Below are 26,203 nucleotides of genomic sequence, written 5' to 3'. Positions count from 1 at the left end.
GAAATACGTAGGTATAAGAATTATACGAGTATTATAGATATGCATGACGACATGATATTATTTTAAACGTCAAACATCTGAAATTCAAAAACCAAATTAGAATCTCTTCTCGTCTTTTTCTTTTAACAATTATTACAAAATATAACATGATAATTGCGTGGCCCACATTCAAGTTCCGTATACTGCAGACCCGGATAAAGTACTTTGTGAACTTTGAGCATTTGAGTCGTCAGATAATATAGCCCTATTAAATATATTATAATAAATATTACACTATAGAGTGACATATTTTAGTGTTCATAGAATTTTATCGTGTTAGGTGAAGAGAATATTAGAATAATAAAATTAAAATAAATAAATATTACTCATAATTATTATTACTAAATTACATTTTAATATTATTAAGTAAATATAGGTAGGAGTACATATTTATTTTTAATATGAAATAAATCACTGTTGTCTTTGAAACAGTCGACTTCTTTATATTTTTGTACTTTTTTTCTGGCTTTTTAATTTTTAAGACTTTGGATTATGTCTTTAATGTCTACAGTAATTTCACAAAATCCAATTTTGATGCTGACAGATTTTGCAGATTATACTGTGATGATGATGATTATGATACGTTTTTTAATAACTGACATTTCACCAGTGTGGTTATTAAACATAATAAAATAGAAATACGCAAACATAACAATACCTTTCGACATTTTATAACTTCTCAATTACATTTAATTGCTATACAGTGTTGTAATTTATGTAAATATTAAGCAAACTATTCTCGTTTTCATTTTTGTTAGTAGTAATTAATAATTAGATATTGATGAAAACCTAAAATCTATTTTAATTAAACTTAACAATATTGAAAGGAAAAGACGGTTGGGTGGTTTAAATACTTTAACTTGCTTATACAAGCATTGGACGGTTATCGATATACGTAGATGACCGATAGACAAGCGACTGATCAACAACGATCGGCCGTAATCGTAAAATACATACTATTCATTTTTTGCCCACCTTAACCGTTCAATAACCAATATCGAGTCGTGCGAGCAAGCTGCAAAGACCGCGGACACAACGTCGTCACATTATGTGCATGCACATTGCACATGTACAGTGTGCACACTATATGGCTGTAAGTATTCCTCGAGCATAGTTTATAGTAATATTAATCAGACCGCGGATACGACAACGGCCACAGTGTTTATAACGTTTATGTAAATAATATAATATCGATTTATATTCGATATAATAATATTATTATGTGCACCAGCTATTGTCGAGAGGCCTGCAGAAAGTCGTCTTGAGTAAAATATGAAACGTGCAATTGTGGTAAAACTGCATCACCGACAATGCAACAGACCTATTCAGACTCGTCCATGCGCCGCTGCTATGTTTAACGATATTTTAAATGCAATTTTCTATAGGCACACGCGGCGGCTGCAGTGGTATAAATTCATGTAGGTAAATATAAACTATATCCATTAGATAGATATTATTATGTTCTATACGAAGTTCCGGTCGTATATTTCGATGCCGTGTTTCTATTTATTGCGTACTGTATATTACACTGTATATACGCTTACATTATATTATATACGTAGAAGTAAATATATTATACAGTGTATTACGATCTACGACATGGTATGATAATAATAGTAATAATAATAATAAACGTGCGTTTAGAGAAAACGTTGGTATTCGATTAAAATCGCATCGAAAAGAAATCAACGTCAATATAATATTATAAACCAACATATTATAGTACGTTCATGTAATCATAATATGTAGTATTAAGATTCATGGCTTGCCTATCATAACATAAAATTGAATCTGTTGATAAATATTATAATACAGACGTACGTATAATAATAATATGTATACATTATATTACTGTGACTTATAATACCTATATACATAAGTGTACCTATATCAATATGAACCAATGTACATAATAATAAAGAACAGAAATTGGTAAAGCGTGTCACATATTGTGATTTTTAAATTTAAAATCGATAAATAATTGTAATTCGGAAGACAATAAAAATACTCTATATTTACATAACGTAACTTGTTATATCATAAAGAAAATGTCTAGGGAAAAGCCGGCAATTACAGAGTAGATTTGTAAATTTACGTAGACAATTAGTTGCTTATTTTTAACTGAAAATTACGCGAAAAATTTGTATTTCTCAATTATTATTAAATTCAATCAAATGATTTTTTTTCAGATGCCTATCTTTATCTATAAGGACTGATAAAAATGTCTGTTCCCTGAGTTCCCTCCTCCCTATATAAAACTGAAATGCTACTAAATCAATTATCAGACGATATTCAAATTCAAAATGGTAATCTTAACATGGAAAATACTAAAATAGTCCTAATAACCATAACATTGCATGTCCATGGACGTTAAAACCAAGATTAAGAATTACAGATGTTGCAGAAAACAACTTAAAGTAGATTATTAGTTTTTATATTTTGTCCTGTTATAAAATTATCGTATAATATTTTATCACTAATTCCTAAATGCCCATTTACAAAATAGCTAATATAGGTACAGGCATGAGGCAATGCATGTATGGTTCAAGTGGTACAGCTAGAGTTAGTAGTACTAGCTTTTTTTTTTGGGGGGGGGGGGGGAGAGGAGTGGTAAAATATGTTTGGAGTTTGTTTTAAAATGTAATATTTTTCTGATTTTTCACTTTAAAAAGTAAAAATAATGACCACCAAAACGTTATAAGCAAACAACATTATTGGCCATTTATATGTGCGTGCTCCCGGAACGTTTCCTCGTGGTAATTATTATTTAATCTAACCAATAATAAATCGGGGCCGGAGGAGAAGTATTGGCAACATAGTTCCTTCTCCGGTCCTCGATACCATAGGAAAAAAAAAAACCAATAATAAAACATTTAGGATTTAGATGTTCTGTTTAAAAAACAGCCACGCATCCGAAGTAGAGGTAGTTGAGGAAAAAATAAAAAATAGCACTTAACAAACCATTATTTTTAATGTTAACAACAAAACTCTACAAAATACAAAATACATCATACATTTTAACATACAATAGTTAATATTATAAGATATATATATATATATATATATATATATAAAATAATAAATAACAAATATAATATATATGAAATGTAATTTAATAATATATAAAAAATTATAAAAAAAAAACAATCATCTATATATTTCCAGGTATAGTACTTGGATATAGGTCATAATATGATGAATCAAATTAATGAAAATAGTAGATACAATAGTTGGTATACATTAATCGTTATGGTGTAGGCACGAGAGAAATAAACGTACAGATGTACCTAATAAGATTTTTATTTTGAACGAGGTCATGTTCATCATCAAATAGCATTAGTAATATATGAGTATTATAGGTACCTACATTGAATTAAAACGAAAGATTTTTGAAAAAAAAAAATTAAAGTAATATTAAATATTATTATTTAGTATTTACTGCTATATTTTTTTTAAGTGTGTTACTGTGTGGATAAAATATGCAATAACAATCGAATGTATACACAATATGACTGCGCACAGAGTTTTCGTTTTGTCAAAACTCAAAAAGTCAAAACAAATTTTATTTATGTTTTAAATCAGATCTAAGTTATCTTCGGAGCTGTTCGATTCGGAACATTTGTATTTGGCCTGACAATCTCCGTCTGCCCTACCATCTTCAATGGCTTCTTGCAACTTGATCAACATTTGCTCGTATTTCGCGTCTATTGGCATCACACTGTAATCAATACCACATAATATATTATTCAAATATTTGCAAGTATTATCACGTCACATTATTACTCTCAATCAAAATATCGCAGTAATTATTGCACAGTGATGGGGACGTGGCCTTGTATAAATATGTTTTTTTTGCATATTGTTATAAAAAATCAGTTTATTTTATAAATCTGCAGTTGTAAATTTATGATTTATATAATTATAAAATATTATAGAATACCAAATTTAATACACTATAAACATAGACGGGCAACGACGATGCAGAATATTATTGACAACTGTTGGTTAAAATAAATAATACGTTGGAAGACAAATAAAATCAAGAGAAATTAAATCCTTAGTACTTATTAATAACTATTATACATGTGTACGTCAATTAACTATGGCAGTTTATGGATATGAATCATTTTTATAGACTTATCTGATGACTAGAAGATTCACTTTACACGCTACAACGATATTTTCAAAAGTATATGACTTTAATTTGGTGTTATATCAGCCTAGGATTTTTATATAATATTAAATATTTTATAAATGATTTGATATAATCCTTCAATCCTTGTCAGAATGATGTTATCTATTGTGTATGATGCACCTAATAATGAATGAAATAATGCAATGATAAAAAAGGCGGGTAAGTCGTGGATGTCGCTCTGCTGTACAGTAGCTTACAAGTGGATTACTGTAATGGATGGAATTAAATTTGAATCCAATGATATTATATCATTGTATACGAAAAACGATTCTGAGCGAAGACGGTTTATCTGTCTAGGATATATTATAGATTATTAAAAATGTTCAAATCTTAGATTTAAAAAAAAAAAATTTATGAATTTCTACTTTGAAATAATTTGCGAATTTTCGTGATTTTCGTGATTTTCGTGATTTTTACATATGTTGTCAAAATTCAAACTTTGAATGCTTTTAAAAAAAAATTGTGACTACGCATTTCTTTTATTTTTCAATTGCTATTGTAAAAATATTATAGGAGCCATGTAGTAAATTTTCAAATCTCAGATGTAAAAGGAAAATTTTTTATGAATTTCTAGCATAAAATAATTTATGAATTTTCGTGATTTTTACGTATTTTGTCAAAATTCAAACTTTGAATGCTTATAAAAAAAAAATGTGACCATGAATTTATTTTATTTTTCAACTTCTATTGTTAAAATATGTTAGAAGCCTTGTAGTAAATTTTCAAATCTTAGAATTAAAAATAAAAACTTTTATGAATTTCTATCTAAGATAATTTGAACATTGCCGTAATTTTTACGTCTTTAGTCAAAATTTGATTTTAAATGCTTATAAAAAAAAATCGTGCCTACGTATTTTTAATATTTCTTAACTGCTATTGTTAAAAGTTATTAGAAGCCTTGTATTAAATTTTCAAGCTTTTCTACCGAACAAATAATTTTTTATCGATATTTATAGAAAAAAAAAACTAAAAAAGTTGAAAAATTAAAATGTCAGTAAACAGCTCAAAACAAATCTAAATATTTTGAAAATTTTATCAAATATATAAAATGCCTGTATAAAGATTCAGTCAAAATTTCAAGTATCTGCGGTTATTTGTTTTAGAGTTACACCAAAATAAGGAAATCGCTAAAAGTGAAAATCCAATGTTGTAAAAATTTAAATTTCAAATGCTCATAAAAATTTAATTTGAATTTCCGGTGGACTTTTTATTTATGATAAAGATTGAAAAACTTGTAAGGAATCTTGTATTAAATTTTGAAATCTTAGATTTAAAAACAAAATTTTTTATGAATTTCTAGCTTAAAATAATTTGTGAATTTTCGTGATTTTTACGTATTTTGTCAAAATTCAAACTTTGAATGCTAATAAAAAAAAAAATTGTGACTATGAATTTCTTTTATTTTTCAACTGCTATTTTAACAATATGCTGAGAGCCTAGTATTAAATTTTCAAGCTTTTCTGCCTAACAAATACATTTTTATCGATATTATTTAAAAACAAACTAATAATTTTTGAAAATTTCAAATGCCTATGAATAGTTCAACTTAAGTCGAAATATTTTGAAAATTTCATGGTGTATAGAATATACTTATATAAACATTCGGTGAAAATTTCATGTATCTATGGTCATTTTTTTAAAAGTTACAACAAAAACCAAAATTGATTTTGTCGAAAAATGAGTGTGCGTAAAAATTTCCGTTTTTCTCTTAATTTTTAGTTTGTTTTTCTCAATTATTTAGAAAAGTATTAAGAAAAAACTTTTGACCCCCCCAAAGTACCAACTACATTCACTTTCTGATCGAACGAGGTACTGAAGTCAAAAATCGAAGCACTTTTACTGCCCCAAAACGTGATGACAGACACACACAAAAAAAAACACACATGATGTAAAATCAATACATTTAGAATCTAAAATATAATAAAACTGCCAAATTAATATTTTAAAAATTCAAATGAAAATTAGTTATCAGGATTATATTAAGTATGGTAACTTGTAAAAATAATCTCTCCTTTACCCTTTTTTCAAACCGTAAAAGATAAACATTTTTATTCAATGCATAAAAAAAAATATATCTATTAAATGCTAAAAAACATATAATATCGACATAAATGCATAAAAATGTATTTATCCTTGATTAAATAAATAAATAATAATAAAAAAATGCCAACGGCACGTAGTGTTCCCAAGCGGTCACCCATCCAAGTACTAACTACGCCCGACGTTGCTTAACTTCAGTGATCGGACGAGAACTGGTGTATTCAACGTGGTATGGTCGTTGGCATCAGTTTGTTAGTTCTAAATTATATTTAAATAAAAAACCAACATGGATAACCATTAAAAAATATGTATATTATTTTTGATATGGCCCATCAATAAAAAAGTTGCCCATAAAAAAATTATTTTATTTATAATAATTGTGAAGATCCTACCCGTCCAGTAATTTAGCCGTTTTCCAGACCATTTCGGCGCTCTTCAGGTAGCTCTCGGCCCTGGCCGGTTGCTCACAAGCCACGCGGTTTAGGCAATCGTAGCGACCTGATTCATCGGCCACCAAATATCCAAGGAACAACAGTAAATCCGTTTCAGTGACCATGTTCTGCATGAGTCCGGTCCCTGCTGCATCCGGTCCATCCTTCCGACTTTTGCCACCGTACCCCTGCATATACGACGCTCCCCAGATCAGTCCCTTGAGAACCAGCATTAACACCACGTTGGACATGTTTAGGCTGAGCATCTAGACAAACAGATTACGACGGACACTGTATAATAATCGATGATCGTTCACATACCGTTGAGTATGGTAGTGCGGTCATCGATGAGGAGGACAGACGAAGGTATACAGAATGGTTCATCAAACATGTTTCTGATACCCGCTATTCTCTTTAATCATGTATTTATCAAAATTTAGATTTTTGGCATTTTCAAGTGTTAGTACTAAAACCATATTTTAAAATTGACTACTTATGTAATTTATGGAGTAATAAATACAAATGTATCTCTTTCAAATGATAACCATTTGTGGTCATTATATTATCTAAAAAATCACCGCTAGACATTCTTTACACGGTGGAAAAATATATTAAGTATAAATATAAATGGTCTTCATAACACAAAAATTATAAATTTCATCTCATTTCATCTAGAGTACTTAAAAATTCCAAAATATCAGGATTTAAATAAATGCATGATTAAAACATAAAACGGGAGTGAGCATACTTGGTGAATCATTTTTTTTTTTTTTTATTGAAAGAAAGAAACAGTCCACGGCCGCTGTGGCCATTGAACGCAATATTATATCAGTGAATCATTTTGTATATAAGTATAATAATACATAATGTAAACAGTAGGATTATGCATAGACTTGAAAGCCATCATATAAATGTGTTATTATATATGTATATAGCCATAGGTATAAGTTAGCGGTATAATGTTTATAAAAATAAGTATGCAATATTTAAAATGTCATCATAATTGTGTGAAGACCAAGTCAACTACTGATGCGGAAGTATCGTTAATTACGTCATAATCGACACCACAATAATAAGTAGCACCGGAGAGCTCGTAACGCAAAAGATCATATATCATGAGGTTGTGAGAGTTTTGAGATCGAAAGCTTTTAATAAATGTATCAATGCAGTATATATCAATTCAAGACGATTTCAATATAAATAAAAGTATTTTTTTGGAAGACTAACATAATTTTATTACTTTATTATATGGTATATATATATATATATAAGTGTAAAGTGTATACTACATATTATGTTTCGAATAATTTAGAGCAATAATGATTGTGCAAAATATTTTGTATTAATTACTGGTTTCTAATTAAAAATTATAATACACGTGAATTTGTGCGTCTGTTTGCCAGTATCAGATAAATTGATTTCAGTATGTTTTTACTTATTTTCTTTCAAACAATTACAAAATGCATGGATTTTAGATTTGGCTTTATTTAAATACCGAAATGTATCACAGTGTAATACAATTTTAATTTGCTTCAACGTTCCATGACCGTCCAAAATTGTAAGGTGAGGTCGTAGGGAGTGAGAAATTATACGCCCCATCGCAGCTGGCCAACACGATTTTCATTTTTCATAGACTAAAGTAATTTTCAGAGTGGAAACACTGTGAAATGGTTAACAATAAAAAAAAAACTATTGAATCGGATGAAAAACATTTTATGGTTACTTAAATTGTTATTTAATAAAGCAGTTTTCGTTTAAAAAGATAAAACTATTTAGTATTTAATGGTCAAATAAGAATTGTGGATTCGTACTGTTTAGAAAATTCGAAATTAAATCAAATTAAATTACAGCATTAGATAATATGGTTTAGGGCTCTATTAATTTTCAATACAGAGTAAGTAAATAGGCGTATTTTGGGAAATGCAATATTAATATATATATATTCTGATGAATAAATGATGATTTATTAATAATAACTAATAAATAACAAGTACCCAGATAATGATGATTATTTAAAAAAACGTAATTTTATGTTTTACTGCGGATCTCGCTTAACGATAATCGTAGAATTACTATCTAAATTTTTTAACTCAAAACCTCTAAATGAAATTTGAAAAAACTGTAAAAATCGGGTTGCGAAACTATAATTGATAGAATATATTATACGGCCAAATACTTATAAAAACTAAGTGCGTTAAAGCAAAGATTATATTGATTTTCGTGTAAACTAGCGTGTAAAAAAAACATTTATTGAAAATTATCTTTACGGTAGGTAGACATCTCAAATAAGAAGAAAGAGTTTATGTACTTACTACTATTTGTACAGCAGCATTAGGGTTGTCAGCAGGTATAGGTGGTACCAATGGTGTAACTAGGATTTTAGGGGCCATGTCATAAAACCTCTGGGGGCTGGGGCCCCTAACATTTTTAAAATAAACAAAAGATATTTACTATTTCAAGTTGGACAGTTTTGAATGTACAAAACATTCAATTAGTTCACCAAAGTTTATTTTTTGCTAACATTTTTTTCTATGTTTATTAGACCTAAACCTCGAAGATGCTATTAGTTCGCGGTAATGGTACTTTTCTAAAAGTTTTTAATTATTTCTTGAAAACGTTTGTTTTGAATTAGCACAGGTTACCGAAAAATTCAAAAATAAAGCTGTACAGTCTTTGGGGAAACTTGATGACCATAAGTGTTTTTTTTTATAATAATTAAATCCACTAGTTCACGTATGGTTGAAATCTTATTAATTTCATTTTTAGTGTTATTCTCATACAACAAACGTCTGAAATAGATTTTTCATTTACGTCTTTTTTGTTTTGTTTTTATCTCGTTAATTTAAATTTTGAGTTTGGGGGACCTGACATTCAGTCACCAAAACCGGCCTATTTTTAACACAACTAACGTGGTACCGATATAGTCTACGATGATTACAGTTGGCATTAATAATTTACAACTCGCGTTTGTACTTCAGTGCAATGTGCCAATGTACATAGTACGTTAAAATGATATATTGTTGTAATAAAGTGCGAATTGTTACGAGCTAACAATGAGCAAAATACATCGTCTAATTTATTGTGAGTTTCTATTATAATAAATGATAACGTAATATATATAATATACCGAAATAATCGTATTTTCACTGTGTATAAAACATACAATTCATATGTAAACATCGTGTCATTGTGACAAATCCAGTGTATCATTTTGAATCAAATATTAAAATATAACGTGTATATTTTTATTATGTATTCATTATATGGGTTTATGTGTGTGTGAGTGTGTGTGTGTATTGAAAACGATCGTATAGTGGTCGAGACAGCGTTAAGTAGAAGAGTCAATAACAGCATTGAAATATACTGTTATATTAAATTGATTGAAGACTGAAGTAAAGGCAGAATCGAAACGCAATATTAGTCATATAGAAATAAGATTCTCGAAAAGACTTTGGACAGGGGACGGGGGGTGTTAAAGTATTGTTGTATACATAAATGAAATACTAGCCAAAATGTCGGGTAGATCGCATAATCCAAGGGCCATCTTGAAAAACTGACAGGGACTGGACAGGGTGGTCAGGGAAGACATTTTGCAGAAACCCTGGCCGGTGGACCTCTTTTTTACACCCGGATTTATACAGTGCTGGTTCTAAATATACAATATAATAATACGTTGCACACGCGTTATTACCAACAGTGACAAATTAAAATCCCATTTAAAAAATGTTTTTCTTAAATCTTTCTACGAGAAAATAACATAAAAATCTAAAAACCAATGTAGTATGTGTTGTTTTGTACTTGACTACTGGTGGCTCCAGTCCTGCTGATCATCGACTTGGCGAAACCCGCAAATATCGACTCCATGTCCAACGCCTTCGACTGCTGCGAGGCGTCTCTCTTCCGGTCTGCAGCGATTCCGGTGTCACCGTAGTCCGCGCGGTTATCACCAATCGCGTGTCCCTGCACTGCACGACTAGCCAACAACAGTAAGCACACGGACACGATTCCTGTTGGCTGCATCATCACGATTCCCTTTAAAAGAACATTTATTTATGTATAACACATAAAACATATAATACGGACAATTCGCCATAAACTACGTCATATAAGGTTTGGACGACGTAGTCCGGTCGACGACACTCACCTGTATATTATATTTAATAACTATTGATGTCAAACAAGTCTTGTGGTTGGACGATGGTCGTAATAACGTGGTAATGTCCTATATAGTGCTACGGTGTTGTGTTGGATCGTCTCCGGCGTGGTAAATGACTGGTCCAGACGATCAAACCACCGATTTTGTTATGTCTCCGGCCGGGAAAGTAAAAGTGTCACGTATTGTTCGTGCTTCAACAGCATATCGTTGCAATTAAAGTTTCACTAGAACTCATATGTAACAGCCTGCAGACAAACGGAACCGTTTGTTTACGCCGTCTGTGTGTTTGGCGGAAACTTGAAACCTACAGAATAAACGGCAGGACTGCCGCAGCCACTATAAATGAACAATCCGTCAAACTCCGTGACTGTAAAACAATTTGGTTTGTTCGTGTTTACCGTGTGTTAAGTGCAGATAATTATTGCTATAATTACACTTCCGTGCTCGTCGAATGTGTAAGCTTACCTACAATAGTATTTGTATTATCATTTATAATTATATCTTATGTACACTTTCTACGATTTCGTTAAATAAATAGCATTGAAAATTAAAATTTTTCATACCTTATAATAATATACATAATATAATAGGAATATCTTGCTGATGTATTTTTGAATGAGGTAGTTAATAATCTTAAAAATTGAATTTTATTATCAAGTAGGTATCTATTGTTTTGTAAAAATAATAAAGTGGTGTAATAATTAATAGGCAAGTAATCTAACTGTTATGTAAATAAACTGCCTATCACGCATTTTATAGGCGAAACAATAAGAAATATCAACAGGAGCAGGAACCCCAAATCTTTTGATAAACAATTCATTTTTCTATATATTGATACTTCTGATAAATTTTTCAAGCCTTATTGAATTTTTAGTACCTAATTAAAAATATCGTTTAGCGTAGAATGAATCATACTTTAGAATTTTGAAAATTATTATTCAATTTAGAACACCACCAGAAATACTTACTAAATACCTATATATTCGATACGTTTTAGTTTTTTATTTTTAATCAAATATAGCTCTATGTCAAATCAAAAACTGAGTTTCAAACATATGTGTGCCAAGAGTTTCAATTCAGGCACCTCGATTAACATTTTCAGTGGTTCGTTTATATATATATAAACAAATGGCTTACAATTGGGGAACGATGAATTAATTAAATTAATATTAGTATACTATATCGTTTAAGATGGGAATGGGACACTAGAAACCCTAGTTATTTTTAGTTTTTGATCTATTAAATATAATATATTAATATATTATACATAAATATCTAATCAACGTTATTAGTAATAAATAATAATAATAATAATAATACACTTTGGTAAGTGTTGATGAATGATGATAGACTAGTAATCTATCCAAACACAAAAAAGATTACTTTGGTTATTCAATACACTTTTTGGGTAAACAACTTATTTTATTTCATCCGGTGGTGACCCAGGTTAGCAGTTGAACTTGTTCGACCCTAACAAATCTATTTAAACCGTTCAGGGGCATCAAATGCTCACCTATCTACCCATGTGCGCATGTTTATGGTTTCAAATAAAGGAATATTAGTAAATTAAATTAGAATTAATTGTAATCGTGTGCTTAAGAAAATATTTTGAAAATAGAATGGAGCGATCACATTTGGAATGCAATTGTTTTTAAGACGTGAAAAGTACAGAAATGTATATTGAATACCTATATGGGCTATATCACAAAAGTGTGCTGTTTGCCTGTGACAAAGATATTGACCATTTAAAACTTTAAACTTTAAACTTTTAAATCCAAAAATAGATTATTATAATCTTATTTATAATAACCTATGTCTGATTGCATCTAACATTCAATATTTAATAAATCAATATAAAGTTGATGGTCCCAATCACATAATTTTAATTTGTTTATATACTATAGGTACATATTAGATGGGGTAATTCTGAATTAACCTGCTTTTTTTCTACAATAATGCAGCTATCCAAAATCTGATTTTTAGATTTTTTAAATAAACCTTCTTAAAGATTATGTTTTAATATGTTTGTGTTTCTTTGTAGTATATCAGAGAAATGTTCTGCGGAAGTAAAAACTGCTGTTTTCCAAATGAAAATTATTTCCCCTTTCTACTGTACATTTTTTAGCAGATAATTTTTCTGAAAATGTTGACACATCAAAACCAAAATTTGAACTAGTACTTTTTGAGTTATAAATAACTCAAATTAAGTTTAACTTTGTGCAGTTTTCACAGTTATTAGTTGGAAAACAGTGGCGTTCGGTCAGGGATGGTGAGATACGCGCCACTAGCCCACCCTAAAAAGAATACATTAATTAAATTTATAATAATATATAAAATGGCAACAAGGAATTTTGTAGTATAGGTTTTTTAAATAAAAGTATAAAGTACGTTTTTATTTTTGTTGTAAATTATTTCAAATTTGAAAAAAAATAAATCACGTAGTTGTTATTCAGGTACTAATGCAATATGTTGAATGTTGAAGGAAGCGCTCAGATTTTCCTCTATTATTAATCGTAATACAACAGTAATGACAAGGTACAGTAAGACGGGGTGACCACCAACCATTATAAAAATCAGCAATAAATGTTTGAGGTAATATCGGTGTATTGAGCGCATTTTTAATAACAATTTTCCTATAACGTCAAGACTTACCGAGTACTTACACTTACCTTTTTTAAGCACAAGTAGGTACACATACAATACAATTAATAATTATATTTTGGTAATCAATTACTGATAACATTAAAAAAGTACTTTCAGTTCTTCTATACAATACCTATAATTTACATCTATAACGGTAATTGTAAATAAAAACTGTTTCTTTAATTTTTTTGGCGCTAAAATCATTTTTAGGGAACACTTATTTTCTTTCTTACTGAAATTTTATTTTTTTTATTGAAAAACTGAAAAGTAGTACCTATTAACATTTACTGATTTACATAACAATTATCAACTAAATAATTTACGATAATATTGATTGGTAACTGAAAACTGAAAATATTATAAGAGTATTAAATCAAATCATATGATTATTATTAGTTACAATATAATATTATATTATTATAATATGTATAACAATCGAGGCCTAATGATTCATATCTTATAGTAAATTGATATTTCTGTACGGCCGTGATCGTCTAGTGGTTAGGACCTTGCGTTGTGGCCGCAATAACCCAGGTTCGAATCCTGGTCACGGCACAAATTTTTTTGCATTTTAAGAATAATAATAAAAACCGCATTTTTTAGTATACAAATAATAGATGTATTTTTGTACAAAATAGTTGGAAAATAAAACAAATAACCATATATATTTTTTAAACTTAAGATATAACTCCTATTAAAGAGATGAATCAATAATTTGATAATAATAATAATAATAATAATAATAATAATAATAATAATTTTTTTTGTCAGATAATGCTTTTATCATAAAACATTAGGACCATGAAAATTGATTTGTGATTAATTGGTGATTAGTGAATACACATTTACCAACTATGTAAAATAAATAAAAAGTTTATGTTTATCCACAGATTGTGCGCAGCATATTCGTCACCGTCGGTCAAACTATTAATTCCACAATTAATTTAAAACAATTGCTTTTAAGGTTATTGGTCAGGTAGATATTTATTAAATATAATTATAAATTAAATAACATATAAATTAAATTCATCTAGATTTTGAAGTTGTCGGTAACAGTTTGACCAAAGCATTTATATTTTGACTCGCAATCCCCGACCGCCATTCCGTTCTCGATGGCCTCTTGCAATCTGTTCAACGTTTTCTCGTACTTCGCGTCCAACGTTATCACCCTGAAAATGTCAATATTGATGTAGTTTAAAATTTAAATATCATCATCACGTTTAATTTTTTAAAGCATAGGTATCTTAAGACCATCGCAAACGACGTTTGTAATGCGTATTGTGGTGCAATGTTGGAATGTGGTCGTATGGAGATGAGAGACAAAAAGAACATAAATTGATGATATTGTTTTAAACTCTTTGAGAAATCATTGACTCTGATCTCGCTAATGTATATATTATATACCTTTTACTACTTATTATAAAATATATAGACACGACTGAGCCACTGAGGATAATTATAGCGGGATTAGCATCCATCACCCAATTGTTCGTACAATTAATATAACATACTGCATTTATAATAGTATGATCCTTTGACCGGCGAGTGCACCTTACCCGTCAAACATTTTCGCAGTTTTCCAGACCATTTCGGCGGTCCTGAGATAGCTCTCCGCCCGCTCCGGTTGCTCGCACGCCACTCGGTTCAGACAATCGTACCGGCCCGACTCATCGGCCACCAGGTATCCGAGGAACAGCATCACGTCGGTTTCAGTTACCATGTCCTGGAACAGTCCCCCGACCGCGGTCGAGGTCGAATCCTCGTTTCGTGCTTCTTTGACACCGCCTCCATTTTGCATGTACGACACGCCCCATATCAGACCCCTGAGCACCAACATCAGTACTATATTCGACATGTTCAAGCTGAGCGACTGTAAACAAAACGAACGTATATAATACATAGGTACTATTATTATTATTATTATTATATATGACGTGGTTCAAAAGTTATACCGTGCATGATAAGTATATACAACTAGGTATATGACATATAAACGCAGAGTATAATTTATTATTAAATATAATTGTATAATAGAGCGATCGTTATAAAGAGGGCAGATGACTCTTCAATAATATTTGCTTGTTTGTTGTCGTGCTAGATACCTATCTATATGTCGCCAGATAAATTAGTTTGTTACATGATAAGATGATAAAGTCATACCGGAACATTTGTATGTTTCATAATTATTAAATTTCTTTATAATTATGCCAAGGAATATTATTTTTTCTGACGTATTTAAGTATTTTTAAATTTTTTTATTTTAGAAAAAAATATTGGATTTCAAGCTGTTCTAATTTGTTACAATTGTAGGCTAATAACCTCAAGATGTTAAAGCCTTTATCATAAATAAAATAAAATAAAAATATTGGATTAAACTATAGTATTGATCTAAATAACTTTAAACTGAAATAGGTGATTGATATTTCTGGAAAAAGTATGTAGATACTTTTACCTTTTAAAAAGTTGTTAACATTTATTTGTCTATACGATATAGGTATAAAATGAATTTAGTCATTGTATTTAAAGAAAAAGCTAAATAAAACATTTGTTTTCATGATACTTTATATTATAGGTGATACCTGCTGTCAACACCAAATGATTATTTCTTGTTTTTTTTTTCTGAAATTATATATAATATTGGTTCTTGTATATTTGATATTCATTAGTGTTTTTATAGATAAATTAGATCCGTTTAGGGTTAAAAGTCTTCTGCCCTATTAATTTTAAATATATAAGCCAGATAATAGTCACATGCATAGGTGGTATTGTGAGTGTAAAACAAAGTAACTTATACAAAGACACTTGTATTTATATATATACTATGTTGTGTCATTATTTTGATTAATTAATAGAAAGTGGAAGTAAATAGCAAGTAATAATACATCCATATTATAAACATAAACAGTAAACCCAAGTATAACATTAGAAATAAGATTCCCGAAAAATTTTACGACAGGGTATTCTAATGTAATTTGTTTTTAATACTAGCCAAGATGTCGGGCAGATCGCAAAATCCGTTGGCCATCTTGAAAAATTTACAAGGACTGGACAAAGTGGTCAGAGAGGACAATTTGCAGAAACCCCGGGCTGACCTCTGGTATACATCACGATCTATACAGTAGTGGTTCTAAATGTATAATAATAATACGTTTCACACGTGTCAATTTCTAATAACGAAAAATATTATTAATCCTATTTTTGGTTTATGTATTATATATATGCATGCCTGCGAGAAATAAAATGAAATAAAATACTATTGTATTTATACTTGACCACTGGCCGCTCCCGTTTTGCCACCGATCAATGTCTTGGCGATGCCCATTAACACAGACTCCGGCTTTATATCTCGCAGTTTATTCTCTTTCTGGTCAGCTCCATAGTCCTCTGCACGATGTTCGTCGATCGCGTGTCCCGAAATGGATCGAATAATCAACAGCAGTAGGCAAACGAAACAGGTCACCGGCGTCTCCATGGCCTGCAGTTTAATTTAAATTATCAGAAAAAAAAAACAAATTGTTTTCATTTATTTAACTGAATACCACTTGAAAATGTGAATTTCAATTTAATTGTGCATAAAGATATCTAAATAAAATTAAATACTTGTACAACGTACATTTTTAAAAAGAATGATTATATATGATTCTTAAATTATTTTACATTATAAATGTGTAGCCTATTAGACATTATAACTCGTAAGTATTTATCATTTTTATTCAGCTAATAAAACATATTATTTTGTATTTCTTATTAGAAAATGTCAAAACTTAACTGATAATAACGGTGCCTACATTTTGAGCAATTACTTTCAAAGTTTCAACTGAACGAAATTAAAAAAAAAAGAAATATGTTCTAAAGCATACGGAAGTAACAACATATGAAATCTATATGAAAATACGTTATTATAATATGGTTGATCGGTACTCACTAATGTAGTAATATGATGATATAATAATGATAATGTATCAGTATTGTTGCTGTAGAATTTATAAATAACTATTATTTTGTAATGGACAAATGGATCACAAGCAGTAGCAGATTGATATTCTCGCAATCGTCTTCGGTACGTGAATGACAAGTGTTGTCGAGCGAAGGGCTGATTTTGAGACGTCGCCGATTGATAAAGTAAAAGCGTCGTATAAACACATTGTTTGTGTTTGAATAGCATATCGTAATAATATTATTATAACATATCAAACGCTCAAAATCGTTTATTTTCGAATACTTACTGTATTCGATCGTCATACACGAGTAACAGATATTTTTGTAAAATCACGGCTCAAGAGTTGAAACGAAATAGTTTTGTTTATAAGTTTGAAATGTATTTAACCGCTTTCACTGTACAAACTATTTGATATACATGTTTAACTATTTTTATTCAAGAATTAATTTGAATATAATGAATTCTTTTCAATAGTATATTTCAAAATGTGTGAATAACTTTTTCGTTAAAACACGTCTTAAATATTAGTCTAGATAGAGAATAGAAGTGCTACATTTAAAGATTGAATTAAATCTTGAAGGGCTTAATACATAAAATTTAATTTACAATATTATACTAAAATTATAACTTATCATTATTATAAGAATTTTACAATAATTATCGTACAAAAATGTTTAGACAAAATCTGAAACAGAGATACAGTAAAATACAAAGATTATCTTAAATTATAATAAATAAATTAAATTTGAATTCTTAAATTATTTTACAACTATTATAATTTAATCATTATGAATAATTAATAATAATTTTTCGAACTCATTTAAAAATAAAGTCTTATAATTTGCCTATATTTAGTCCCGTAAAATCGTTATTTTTCCACACTCAAAATTTGTACTATTGCATATTGTTTAATAGGTTATGCTTAGTTATTCAATATTCATACTAATAAAATTAAATAATAAAACAATCGTTTATATGTTTTATATTACCTATATATAATTTTGAATTATTTTGTAAATATGTTTTTAGCTAATCCTACTTAATATTTATTTTTAAATTCATACGAAAATACTTAAATATACTTAATAGTTAATACCTAGGTTATATATATGTGCCAAATTGTATTATAAATGATATAAGGACTGCACTGTAGTGCTTTTACTTAACTCAATAATATATGTAATTTATAACTAAATAAGTATAAATAGTATTATACTATTATTTAACTACTATGTATCCAAATTGTCTATCTTACAATTTATAGGCGCAAAATAATAAAAAATGTATTTTTGAACATAATATGTTTATGAATGACTGAATGAGTTTTCATTATAACCAAAGTAATATATATTATATTATTATATTACTATATTACTATATCTTGCAGACTAGTAAAGGAAAAAATTGAGCTAATTTAGTATTTGAAGAAGGCTAAAATTGTGAAATGCTATTGCCGTTCTTCGTATTTAGATTTACCCAACTGAATCAAACATTAAACTTTCGTGAAGTGATAAAAATAAATCTTGTAATTAATTATTTGATTCATCAAATTACTATCTTTGTCTGTTATAGCTCCCTATACGGCAATACATACATTATTAGCTAATATGATACACACCAGTACATCACACAAAAATGAGTGTTTATGTATGTAAATGTATAAATAAGTCTTAAGGCATATTTTTAAGTTATAAATAACAGCAATTCAACACTTTACTAAAAATTTATAAATCAAATTAATTATAATTATTAATTATAAAACAAATTACTTAATAATTAAATATTCTACTCCAAAAAAAAATTCTTGAAATATTATACGCGTTTTCTAAAGATAAAAATAACTAACAATTATTGAACTATGATATACTTACAAATTAAGATTCTTTTTAGTACCTTTAAATAGTGAACATTAAATTATTCTTTATAAATACCTTACATAACCTACCTATTGAATGGTGTTGAGTCGCGACCTTACAATATAATTTTAAATTAGTTTATTACTAGGTAGCGAGAAAATCTTATTTTTATAATATTATAAGGGCTATACAGAATACTTGTAAACTATTTTTAAACTATGCTCTTTAAATAGTTTAAATGCTTAAAATAACATTTTTTTGTAAATAACTAATACAAAATAAATGTGTGGTTATATATGACGTATTTTTAATGTTATAAGTTAATATACCTAAAAATATCTTTGATAGAGATACTCTCGAATCTTCATAGAAGTTAAGAAATCAATTGAATCTTTTTTCTAATATTTATAAATTATACATAGGTATACTTAAATAATCAAAACATTTAATTTATTAACATTTTCTAAATCCCATAAATTAATCGTATATAAATATTTTTAAACATTATTTTTCATTGCATTGATGTTTTATTGCAATTAAGGAAAAGTGAAAGTAAAATGTAAATTTATATTTTTTTTCACAGAAACGAATGAAATTCAACATTAAAAAATTATTATTATTAGTCATGTAGCAATAAAAAAACATGAAATTACCTAAGCCTAGGTGTAATTAATAATGACACATTCTGAAAAACAAGAGATGACAGGTATCCTTTGGCGCAACCAGTTTTAACTTGTGATTTCTATACCGTTAAATCGTTTCAGGTTTTTATTTGACCACAGCGTATAAAAATATTAAACTATTCAATTTGTATGGAAAATCCGAAATAAATAAAACCACTGAACAAAATATATAAATTTAAATTATATATTCTTGTGAGGTAAATAATAAGCATTTTCCTTCCTTGACGGAAAATAATAACGAATTATGTGTATACAATTAAACGAGCGTACTAAGTATTTTAAAAATAATTGCTCTACAATAGAATATACATGACAAAGTTACATCAGAATCAGATGTACATATTCTATACCACTACAGAGACAATAAAAATAATGACAAAATTAAAAGAAAGTGAATTATGTCAATTTTGATGTTACACCGTTATTATATATTATATATGATAACACTGCGATCTTAATTTGTATATTCTTCCGTGTCTTGAGTATGAACAATGTGCATGGGCTTCTAGAAATAATATATATTGCCGTCTTTTGTCTCATTCGAATTCGATGAGCGACAGTGTAAAGGAGTATAATAAGTACCCAAATACTCGAATAGGTAATATGTTATTATTGTTTGTGAATATGAAAAAAGTAAGTATTATAAAGCTACATTATATAAATTGATTGAATACGATGTGGGTAATTTGTAGTTGGCCCGTCTTATAATGTATGATGTTTATAGGTTATATTTTCGATATTGATCTTCGTCAGCTATTCCTATCAGAGGCCACAGCTCGATGTAGACGTATTGACCACAACAGAGGCGACCGATACTACTACCGAAGAAACCAAGAGCTTAGAAAATATTTCACCAGTTACTGAATCCAGTGCCGTGACGGTTCAAACTTCAGTTAATTTTTCGTCGTACAGTCCCAGCGTGGTTTACGAAGACTTCAAGCCCAGCAATTATTACAGGCCCGACGGCAACCCTATATTTGAAAGGCCTAGTCCGCAAGTTACACACGAAGTTTTCCACAAACCTGAATACTTTGCAAGGCCCAATAATCAAACAAACCAACTGCCACCGAAACCCAGCGATAATAATATAGTAGTTTTCCCACAAGCGACCCAAGAATATTACTCCCGATATTCGCAACATGACAACAACCGATCTAACGGACCGGAGTCAAGGGGTCCGTATAAGTTTACCGATATTTCCTTACCTCTGCAGAAGTCCAAGCCTATGAAACACGATTTCGGTGGGATGCTACCCGCCAGTGCTTACGACAACAACTACTACGAAAGGCATTTCGGAAAGTATCAGGTGAACGAGATGTCGCAATATCCGTCACACATCATACACGAACCGCTCAAAAACTATCACAGCGTCACGACTGTTCATAAAAAAGACCCATGGAGGAGCATGCTCAAGGTGTTGGCCACTATCCTACCGGTTGGTCTGTTGCTCGCTTCCTTTCCACCGACCGTCATCAAAGTGAATTCCACGCAATACCCCTACCAGTGAGTAAACACATTATTTTAAATAGAAGCGAGTTGTTTGTAAAAAAAAAAAAATGGGATGAAAGTATACATAACGCGCGCAGAAAAAATCAAACGTCATTTTATTGGTGCAAAGCACAAACTAACGACATTATACCTAATTACCTATATAGTTATATTTTTACGTTTTGTCAATATATTGGAAAAATGAAGAACATTTTAAATATTATTTCTCGGGAAAACTGTTTTGAGTGTGAAACGAGAAAAATTGTAGTTTTCGTGCTTAAAAGATTGCCCTGTAAACATCATTATATCCAACCCAATATTTACATTATATTATGTACACTTGCGGCTAGTTCCGATATGAGAAACAGGGCGGGGAAAGGGGAAATCTACGAGGTGGTCATAGTCGAATCGTTGCACCCGGTGAAAAGTGAGTCCTTATACGGTAGATCGCACAACCCGACGATGACGACCAAGTAAACCGTTCTCTCTAATCGGGAGACTTCTCGCGACGGCGACGTTTCGTGCGGGTGAAAGCGTCTTGGCAGTCGAGGATTTACGCGTATATAATATCATATATATATACCTATGTACCTAATATTCACACACGACGATAACATAACCCACCGTGGCACCCGTATTCCACGCATGTAGCTTCTCCTTTCGTACGAATACTGCGATTACGCTGTCATACGGATGGGATTTGAAATAAAAAAAACCGATTGAATAATATAACATTGGCCAGTCTATATATGTATAATAAAATATACTGAGTAGCGAGTCAACCGCATTCAATTTATTCTCCATAGTATAATGGCATGAGTATAAATGTCATACATTAATAATACATTGTTGTCTCCCAACTAAAAAAATATTAAATACGATTTACTAGTCAATAGATAAAACGTTTCACCAGGTATGCACATCTTCAGTTTTTCCATTAATAATTATTAATTAACTCGGCCTGATTTTTGGAGTTTTTGAATACACTTAAGGGCCATATATTTCAAAATGCTTGAATTTGTTGTACATCTCAAAATGTATATGTTCTGTGCTGATATAATTTTTTTCTTTCAAATGAGAACCACTTTTTTTTTAAATCCCCTTTGTTCCTCTAAATTAATTAAAACATTTAAAAAATAATATATTATTGAATACATTTTATCCCTTAATATCGAGTCAATTGTTAAAATAACTTTAATATTTCTAAGTGCGTACCTACCTAACTAAACATTTGAACAAGTAATTTCTCAGTTATTAAAATATATATAAGGACAATTATCCTTAAAAATGGTTTCACATAAATATAAAATAGATATGGTATTATAGATCTAGTATTTATTATACTTGAACCATTTTTGAAAATTACAAATATTGATATAAATTAATATAAATTACTAAACATTGTAAATCATCGTAACCCGGCCGGTAACCCCCATGTTTTCCAAAACCGTTATCATAGGGATATCATCTGTAGTACACAAAGGTGAATTACTCAAAAAAATAGTGAAAAAGATTTCAAGAATTTGATAATATGGTCTGTGAGTTTATTAAAATATAAAAAAAATCTAATTTTGAATAACAAATATTATTAAAGGAAAAAAGATTAGTGAATCACCCTGTACGTATATATTATACGTGCATGCACACTGATGCGGGTCTCTGTGGACTACGGCCAGCTGCCGCTCCCTAAGGAGAAATCTTCGGTTGCACAAAGGTCATCGCTGCAACTTACCGTGACTTAGTGTATTTTCTAGTTTCATTGGTATACTTACTTTATGTCGCGAGCTTACTATTAATATTATTATTATTATTATTATCATTATTATTAATTAACATTATTTTTCAACTTGTTAGTACTTGCAGCTGTGTATATTGTTTACGATATGCCATATACATATGTATAGATGGTCGACCGAGTAAGCATGTTCGACAGTCGACGTTGTATTTTATTCGACATTCATAATTCAGTTATTCGAATTACGTGTTCGTGGAGCGCACGTGCAATTGTCCAGAGATTTTTATCGAATTAATCGGCCTGAAAAGTGAAAACGACTAATTAGCCACATTTTTTTTGAAAATATTTCTTAAACTATATAAACACTGACTGTAACTGCAGCTGCACAATAATACACGAACAGCTAGATTAAAGTAATATTCAACTTCGGTACAGGATAGGTTATTAGAGCACATAGATATTATAGTTGATGCAATTATTTTCCATGCTTCAGCGTATTTGAAGTTTAAACGTAGATTAATCATCTTTGTTTGATCAACCTCTTAGGGGGTTATGATGGCATGTTTCCTGTCTGAATGTTCAAAATAATTTCTTTGAAATACGTCTAATGCATTGTGCAATATGCACTTATTATATATTTTAATGTGCGTATATTCGTATTTTCAAAAAAAAAAATATATATATATAAGGTTCATAATTTATATCATATTATTATGATCTAGAAATTAAAGATAGCTCGGTGTCAAATTTAACAATTTTACTGCGTACTATACCTACTCATGAAAAATATTGCCCATAGTCATACGTTTCAATTCAGAGTTATTATTATTGTTAATATTATTATACCTACGTTTGAAATATTTACACACTTTTGGTGTAGGTTCCAAAAGAATTCGACAGTATACCATCAAAATGTTATTACTGGAAGGTATAAGGCATTGAGAAAAACAAACACGGAATGGAAAATAGACGGAGAAGACAAATCACCTGGATATTTAGACGATTGTTTGAAAAAAAAAATATGCGAAACCTTAAAGAACAACTATTCGCATAGTCAATTAGAAACTCTACAGCAAAACTATAAGCTTAAGTAAGATTATTTAAACGATTTTTAATTGTTTAGACACCAACCGACTGCGATGTACTTAATATAAATAATATTGTTAACGTATTACTTAATAATTACAACTAATTAGTAACGTGTCTTTGTAAATAAATTGTTTGATAAAAATTTTAAAAAATATATTGACCAGTAAGTGCTATTATACAGAATAATGATTTTAATAATTTTGATTAAGTGATACTTACGAAAACCGACTATCACAATAATAATAGCTATATATAATAAAGTATAATAGGTACCTTTTTTTTATAAAAGCAGTTTTTTTTTTTTAACGACATAAAGTATTATAATCATAATTAGTCCACACGTTTGAGTTAAAGCAAAAATATTTTAAATTTTGAATAATAATTTTTCTATGGTGTTCTACTATAATATTATTTTTGATTTTTTTAAATGTTCGAAGTTACAAATACTCACATCTGCCGAAAATTAAAATAGCACGTTGTTTCCATTCTGTATATTACAATTTTTCATTTAGCAGAACTTAAATATTTTGTGTCATTAGCTTTAATATTAAATCAAATCAGCTTAAAGATAAGAAAACTATTTGTATTTATACGTTGCATGGCTTTCTACGATATTTTAATTACTGAGTGAGTTATAAGCATATTGTAATAATCTACAGATTCATATAACTCACTTTAAAATTTAAACATCGTATATAAAATCGATATGTACAAACACAGATTATGTTCTTACTTTTAAGTTTTATAGCACCTAAATCAATTTACTACAACGTGGAAGCTAACAACAAAAAATTGGTACTGAGCAAATAATTATAGCCGGGTGTGGTGTCGTCCTTTTAATATAAGACATAAGTGTAACATCATTAGCCGTATAGTTTAAAGTTATGGGCACATATTATCACTGTTTCATTATTTTCAGTTGGGCCACTACAGACAATGGCCCGACGATGGTGGAAATCGCAAAAGCAGCCGCGTCCGCAGAGCCGGAATCGTGTCAAGTATTCGTTTGCAGTGATTGAACAAGTTGGGCGTTACTGTGGTGTTATAATGTATATAATATATAATATATAGGTAGTATATACATACATTAGTGTATTATATAGGTATTCTTTAGGTGCTGTCTGCAATAATAATAATAAATCGGGGAACTTGTATAATAGAAAAGGAAGGTACATTTCTATAATATCAACACGGTAACCACAATTTTTATGTATACCGTTCAGACCGCGAGAATTCCATTAATGCACGGAATGCAGACACGTTTTAATGGCTGAGTATCGGAAGTTGACTTGGCCCTGGGCGAACTTTCGTTCCATGATAGCCATAAATAAATAATAATAAACCAAATCTGCTGGATGAATTTCGACCAAGAATGTGGTTGATGACACATTCATATAACCATACGGAATTACGGTTATCGCTTTCTTTTGTGGCTTTTGACGGGATCATTTGGGATCAGATGATTCAATTTTCGACTTCAGTACCTTGTTAGATCAGAAAGTAAATCTAGTTGGTACTATATGGGGGCTAAAAGTAAAAAATGTTTAAAAAATATTTTTCTAAATAATCGTGATAAACAAACTAAAAATTAAGGGGAAAACGGGAAATTTTACGCGCAATCAGTTTTCGACAAAATCAATTTTGGTTTTTGATGTAACTTTAAAACAAAATATGACCATAAATACATGAAATTTTCACCGAATGTTTATATAAGTATATTCTATCCACCATGCCATTTTCAAAAAATTTTGACTTAAGTTGAACTATTTATAGTCATAGGAAATTTTCGATCATTATTAGTTTTTTTTAAATTAATATCGATAAAAATTAATTTGTTGGATAGAAAAACTTGAAAATTGAATATAAGGCTCCTAAAATATTGTTACAATAGCAGTTGAAAAATAAAAT

General features: G+C 29.5%; 3 protein-coding genes and 2 non-coding genes across 7 annotated transcripts; 2 read left to right on the top strand and 3 right to left on the bottom strand.

Moving 5' to 3' along the window:
• Window positions 1–3,189: 3,189 nt before the first annotated feature.
• LOC107164435 (uncharacterized) lies at window positions 3,190–11,112 on the bottom strand. Of its 2 annotated transcripts, XM_089218523.1 has the most exons (5): window positions 10,850–11,112; window positions 10,504–10,737; window positions 10,214–10,354; window positions 6,667–6,971; window positions 3,190–3,757 (listed from the first exon to the last, which is right to left on the bottom strand). In XM_089218523.1, exons 2-5 carry the CDS (start codon window positions 10,726–10,728, stop codon window positions 3,613–3,615), a joined length of 816 nt encoding a protein of 271 aa, XP_089074649.1. In that variant the 5' UTR covers window positions 10,729–10,737; window positions 10,850–11,112; the 3' UTR covers window positions 3,190–3,612. The 2 variants fall into 2 exon arrangements, with proteins under 2 accessions (XP_089074649.1, XP_015367755.1); XM_015512269.2 differs by lacking the exon at window positions 10,214–10,354 and having other exon boundaries at window positions 10,850–11,105.
• Window positions 6,399–6,517, bottom strand: LOC149058234 (5S ribosomal RNA). The gene has a single exon (XR_016190648.1). It is a non-coding gene; the product is annotated as a 5S ribosomal RNA (ribosomal RNA).
• A 2,875-nt stretch (window positions 11,113–13,987) lies between the features above and the next one.
• TRNAH-GUG (transfer RNA histidin (anticodon GUG)) lies at window positions 13,988–14,059 on the top strand. Its single transcript has one exon. It is a non-coding gene; the product is annotated as a tRNA-His (tRNA).
• A 217-nt stretch (window positions 14,060–14,276) lies between these two features.
• LOC107164134 (uncharacterized) lies at window positions 14,277–21,313 on the bottom strand. 2 transcript variants are annotated; one of them, XM_089218522.1, is made up of 4 exons: window positions 21,189–21,313; window positions 16,773–16,979; window positions 15,061–15,374; window positions 14,277–14,673 (listed from the first exon to the last, which is right to left on the bottom strand). In XM_089218522.1, the coding sequence occupies exons 2-4, from the start codon at window positions 16,974–16,976 to the stop codon at window positions 14,535–14,537; spliced, it is 657 nt and encodes a 218-aa protein (XP_089074648.1). In that variant the 5' UTR covers window positions 16,977–16,979; window positions 21,189–21,313; the 3' UTR covers window positions 14,277–14,534. The 2 variants fall into 2 exon arrangements, with proteins under 2 accessions (XP_089074648.1, XP_015367324.2); XM_015511838.2 differs by lacking the exon at window positions 21,189–21,313 and adding an exon at window positions 17,430–17,602.
• On the top strand, window positions 20,533–26,203 carry LOC149058232 (uncharacterized). The gene is made up of 4 exons (XM_089218521.1): window positions 20,533–20,616; window positions 20,708–21,486; window positions 24,087–24,296; window positions 25,215–26,203. Exons 1-4 carry the CDS (start codon window positions 20,533–20,535, stop codon window positions 25,312–25,314), a joined length of 1,173 nt encoding a protein of 390 aa, XP_089074647.1. The 3' UTR covers window positions 25,315–26,203.

Source organism: Diuraphis noxia, unplaced genomic scaffold (assembly GCF_037042655.1).
Source record: "Diuraphis noxia isolate RWA-SAM2 unplaced genomic scaffold, SU_Dnox_SAM2 contig0002, whole genome shotgun sequence".
NCBI lineage: Eukaryota > Metazoa > Arthropoda > Insecta > Hemiptera > Aphididae > Diuraphis > Diuraphis noxia.
Note: the sequence above shows the minus strand (reverse complement) of the source record. Positions and strands in the feature narration are given on the sequence as shown.

What these genes read in the sequence shown, in the direction of transcription:
- LOC107164134 (XM_089218522.1), bottom strand. Translation starts at nt 16,976, where the DNA reads ATGGAGACGCCGGTGACCTGTTTCGTTTGCCTACTGCTGTTGATTATT. An exon ending in CGGGAGCGGCCAGTGGTCAA is followed by an intron (nt 15,375 to 16,772) that starts GTATAAATACAA and finishes TTTTGTTTACAG; the next exon opens with TCGCTCAGCTTGAACATGTC. An exon ending in ACTGCGAAAATGTTTGACGG is followed by an intron (nt 14,674 to 15,060) that starts GTAAGGTGCACT and finishes TGACATTTTCAG; the next exon opens with GGTGATAACGTTGGACGCGA.
- LOC107164435 (XM_089218523.1), bottom strand. Translation starts at nt 10,728, where the DNA reads ATGATGCAGCCAACAGGAATCGTGTCCGTGTGCTTACTGTTGTTGGCT. An exon ending in CTGGAGCCACCAGTAGTCAA is followed by an intron (nt 10,355 to 10,503) that starts GTACAAAACAAC and finishes TTGTATATTTAG; the next exon opens with AACCAGCACTGTATAAATCC. An exon ending in GCGATCTACCCGACATTTTG is followed by an intron (nt 6,972 to 10,213) that starts GCTAGTATTTCA and finishes CTGTTTGTCTAG; the next exon opens with ATGCTCAGCCTAAACATGTC.
- LOC149058232 (XM_089218521.1), top strand. Translation starts at nt 20,533, where the DNA reads ATGAGCGACAGTGTAAAGGAGTATAATAAGTACCCAAATACTCGAATA. An exon ending in TGTTTGTGAATATGAAAAAA is followed by an intron (nt 20,617 to 20,707) that starts GTAAGTATTATA and finishes TGATGTTTATAG; the next exon opens with GTTATATTTTCGATATTGAT. An exon ending in TCCACGCAATACCCCTACCA is followed by an intron (nt 21,487 to 24,086) that starts GTGAGTAAACAC and finishes CTTTTGGTGTAG; the next exon opens with GTTCCAAAAGAATTCGACAG.